The sequence below is a fragment of the Anopheles nili genome, chromosome X (genome assembly GCF_943737925.1).
Source record: "Anopheles nili chromosome X, idAnoNiliSN_F5_01, whole genome shotgun sequence".
NCBI lineage: Eukaryota > Metazoa > Arthropoda > Insecta > Diptera > Culicidae > Anopheles > Anopheles nili.
The window spans coordinates 207,047-211,619 of record NC_071293.1 but is presented as its reverse complement, the minus strand read 5'-3'; the positions used below and the strand labels follow the sequence as shown (position 1 = coordinate 211,619).

At 41.4% G+C, this 4,573-nt stretch overlaps 1 protein-coding gene across 1 annotated transcript; it reads right to left on the bottom strand.

The window, feature by feature from the left end:
- Window positions 1-963: 963 nt before the first annotated feature.
- Window positions 964-4,299, bottom strand: LOC128728599 (ras-GEF domain-containing family member 1B-like). Its single transcript, XM_053822227.1, has 4 exons — window positions 3,637-4,299; window positions 2,615-3,490; window positions 2,140-2,543; window positions 964-2,079 (listed from the first exon to the last, which is right to left on the bottom strand). The coding sequence occupies exons 1-4, from the start codon at window positions 4,297-4,299 to the stop codon at window positions 1,698-1,700; spliced, it is 2,325 nt and encodes a 774-aa protein (XP_053678202.1). The 3' UTR covers window positions 964-1,697.
- Between the last annotated feature and the right edge of the window lie 274 nt (window positions 4,300-4,573).

Sequence of the window (4,573 nt, the reverse complement as noted above, 5' to 3'; positions counted from 1 at the left end):
ACCAGACAAAAACGTAGTAAGATAGTTTTTTCTTTGATCTAACCAGTGTCCCTGTTCCAGATCGTTTAAATAAGGTTGCGCTTTTAGCATGATCAATATTACAAGAAATGTTTTTGTTTAGCTTGAAGCATAATTCTCTAGTTAATAATCCCTGCAAGGTTTCGGAAATGCTATCAACAATCAATACCGTAGGTCATGCAGATTTATCGATGTTTGCACGCTTGTTCGCACCTCTTTTAGGTATTGTACATCGTCTCATTAGTTTTCGACATCCCAGCATCCGAAGTGCTGTGCGGTCAAACCAACGACGAACTGAATTTTGACTAACGATTCCTGTTTAGTTTTCATCACTTTAGTTCAATCTTACATTTTTTTTCCTGAACGCTCTACCCTCCGAACCATCGTTGAGTACAAGGCGCAAGGTATCTAATCTACATTCGTAATGCGTATTACTCCGCTGCCCACTGACAACCTTCGGGTCAGATTACCCGTGCACAAGCAACGTGATTCATCGTCCTCCCACCGCATTTCCGCAACAGAGGGTGCCCTCTTAATTTGACGTACGTTTTCGCATAATTAATCAGCAAGTACATGTAACCCACAGCGTACTCCCAAAAACCCTCATTAAAATTCAACAGCGATCGTACTGCTGTTGGGTCGAGATTATTGACCACAAGTCTCAAATAGAGAAAATACCGGCAACCATACCAACTAGAAAAAAATATCTTATCATGTCCATTTCCATTCCAAACAGTTAGTTGAAACATTAGTTGCTGAAGTACTCATCATTACCTGCTTGTTGTTTGCTTATTCACCATGGTAATCACATTGAAATCGGAGATGAATTATTAAAGAACAATAAAAAACGTAACAAAATGTTTTATAATTTAAGCTTTCGTCTATTTATTGAATGCCATCGTACATATGAATATTTGATGCCTTGAAATTAGTACTATGGTTCTGTAAGTATGAATCGAATGAGTCGTTCGTGTTTTTGTCAGTTTTGTATGGTTTGTAACACTACACATTACTATTCAAAATACATGTTCATTAGATAAGTTGTAAAAAAGATTGCCGGCGAGTGTTACTACGATGAAATCTTAGTACTTGTATGGTTGATGTTATTCTAACGCATATACCCCTGCAAATGCAGATGGTATGTAATGACAACTTAAAATTGAATACATTTCGCAATAACAAACCGCTCATAACCTTGCCAGTTACGGGTTTAAACCATATGTTGAGCTCCGAAAGATATATAACAGCATACTGTTAGAAATAATTTAACTAAGCTAAAAATACACAAAGGGGCTAACGAAATCAAACTATTGGACCAGTGGTATAAAAATGCAATCGGCTGAGATTATTCCTTCGCATCACGATCTTCTACTATTCGGAATGCAGCTGTTGGCAATAAAGTGACTACGAATTAATGTTAAGAGAGCGAAATTGCGATAAAGTTTGTGTTCTATAATTAGCAAAAATATTGTAAAATTATGAAGTGTTCACAAAAAGCCCGTGTCTCGGCATACTGCAACTTAAGAAACGCTGTAAAATCACAATAATTAAGTGACTTTACCATTTTAAAATACTCAGATCCTGTACAATATAAATTAAAACTAGCAATAAATAGGTAATGACTTATGTGGTACCATTTATACTGTTCTTTTTCCCTTACCAAAAGAAAAAATTAGTACTTAAGCGTGATACTGTTGTAGTGTTTTCCAATGTGCTTTTTCAACCGCACCTTCAGGGGTTTCCCGTTCATAGCTAACTTTGGCCAATGCAGCTGCTCCACGTTCACCATCGTCAATGGCTCCACCACTGTTGGAATCGATTTGATCCCGGACAGCCGTTTTCGATGTGTCCAGAGAGGCATTCGTTTCTTTTTCTCCAATAATTGGACCACGCTCAATAGCTTCTCGTAATGTTGTCATCTCCGACGTTGAAATCGACTTATGGCGCCGTCCGAGTCGACATCGTCGCTGATAGCTACTCTGTCGTTGCCAGCGACGTACCTCCAACAAGCGCTCTCCAAGCTGACGCCATTTATCAAAATTTATATGACCATTTGGAAGACTGGAAAGAAACATCACTTGAAAAGCTGTGTTGCGTCTATTATGGTACTGGTACACTTACATAGAGCTTCCGCTTGTTTCATTTAGAAAATGCAAATCCTTAAGCAATAGGCTAAAGAACGGCAAAACTGCCACAGCAGACCCCTTCTTTGCGTTAGTAGAAGCCTGACCCTCGTCGGATGAACATGATGAATTGTGCTGCGATGATTGTGAAGAAGACGTTGATGAGGAACGGGAGTTGGATGGACAGCTGCGCCAAGCAGCAGCCTGCAACGTAGCGCGATAAGTGGCAAAGTTGTTTGTAGGATCGGCTTGATGCTCTAGAATAGCAAGCTGCTGTCGACCACCCCCAGCTGCGCTGCTGCAGATTGAAGAGTTGTTGCCAATGCCACTTGCACTAGAGATCATGCTCGATGAAGTCATACCCGACAGTAAGGACGACGAAGCAGATGTTACCTTTGTCCACTATGAAATAAAAATAGTATTAGTAAGGTTATTTTTTTACGTATTTGTTTTTTAAGAATGAATATACTAACCGTTTTTTTTAATCTTCCTATAGGGCCACCAGTGAGCGTAGCTATTATCGCCATGAGACTGTTAAAATTTCCTCGATTAAAGCATTCGCGACCAGTTTCGATCCAAAACTCGACCGCCCTAGCGCGATGTCGTTTTCTCGGAGAACGCAATACATCCGTGGCAACGATGTAGGTGAGCCGATTATACCATTGCACATATGCCAACAAATTGCTACCTGTGTTACGATAACAAGAGCTAGACGCCGAGTTACCACTATACGACGAGGGAAAAAACTCCTCTAGTCCGATAAAAGAAAAGCGCTCCGCTTCAATAGCGGTCAATGTATTCGCCATCAGCATCGGCGACCCGCTAGCCAGCTCCACTAGCGAAGGAGCTGTCCTCCACTCTTCCGAACCGAACTTTAAGTGCTGTAAATTACTCTTTTCCACTTCGTATTTCTCTAACTTTGCCAACCTGTGCGATAGCCGACGTAAAGCCCGAGACAGGGTATTTCGTTCCCGCACCGAACGAGCTGACGCTTTCCGATCAAATTCAGACTGCGAAGAGGACGTCTGCTGTTCTGTAAAGCCACGCACTAAACGCATCATACGTTCATCCCGGAAATCGTATGGAAAATCGTTCATCCAAGCAGCCAGCAAGTGAGGCAAATTTGATGCTCCGCCATTCTTAAAAGTTGCCTTGAGCGTCTTCTCAAGAATTTCGTCCGGACGCAAAAATTGACGAGCGGCAAGTAGGAAGGTGAAAATGAATGATCGATCCGGAATGTACGATACAGTGGGAGTGAAATGAGCAAGCAGACCATCTAATGAGCCCGATATTAGATTTCCCTCCGTATAGTGCAGCAAAAGGTCTTCAGTTTTTGATAACACAGCTTCCTGAAATGAGTCAAAATACAAGAAAGCACATTTAGTAAATTCGTTCTCATTACTCCACATCACGAATAAAATTCATTATACAGTGAATAAAATCATACTAAGATGCGAAAAGCAATACAAATATAACATAGCACTTTAAACATTACCACTGTCGGCTTCATTTCTTGAGCGTCAGTTTCCGTCCACTGACCAGAATCAACGCTGCCACTAGCCCAACAATACTTCTGATTCGATGCATTTCCATCGGCCCGATATTTTTCGGTCATTTCGACCGTCCGACTGTTATACAGCTGTTTCTCAATGCGCTCTTCTGTAATCTCCCACGGTTCTTCAATAGCTTCGTCAGCACGTCCGCTAGAAATTGGTTGCACAACGCACTTTTCCGTTGTTTTTCGACAGTTGGTCACAGTAAGCGAGGTCTCCACTGCCACCATCATGCCTGGTCCAGGGTTACTTTTATGTAGCTTTTCTATAATACGGTTTAATACTACGATAGACGGAATCTCGCCTGCACGCAACGCGTCTCGTATCGTAACTGCATCGTCGTCAGTTCCGTTGCTGTTGGAGCTGTGCTCGGAGTTTTCCGCTGGCAAGCGCACTGGTATACCATTGATCAGTAAGATTTCTTCTTCGTGAACGGTACGATTCTGCGAAATGTCTTCCAGCACCAATGATGGCAATAGCGATTTCGCACCCGTAGTCGATGCCCCCGCAGTTGCTGATGAGGAACCACTATTGAGTAGTGACGTGATGCGATCCAACACTTTTTGTCCCTGGACGCCGGCATCATCTTCCACAGTATTGGACATATTTACAACTATCGCATTAAAATACCTCTCTTATCATTTCGAGGCAGAAAAATTCCTGATGCAGCAGAAACTATTGTACTTGTGTCCCTTTTCGATTTACAGGCAAAATGTTCATTGATAACTTGTAAATAACTAATTAACACTTCGGTGAAATGTCGCAAAACTCAAATAACAAAACAAGCATATTCGTCACATGTTTCAAGAGTACAATACTATAAAATAATACTATTCAATTGCAAAACTATCGATAAAAACTGTCGAGCGAACAAAAACC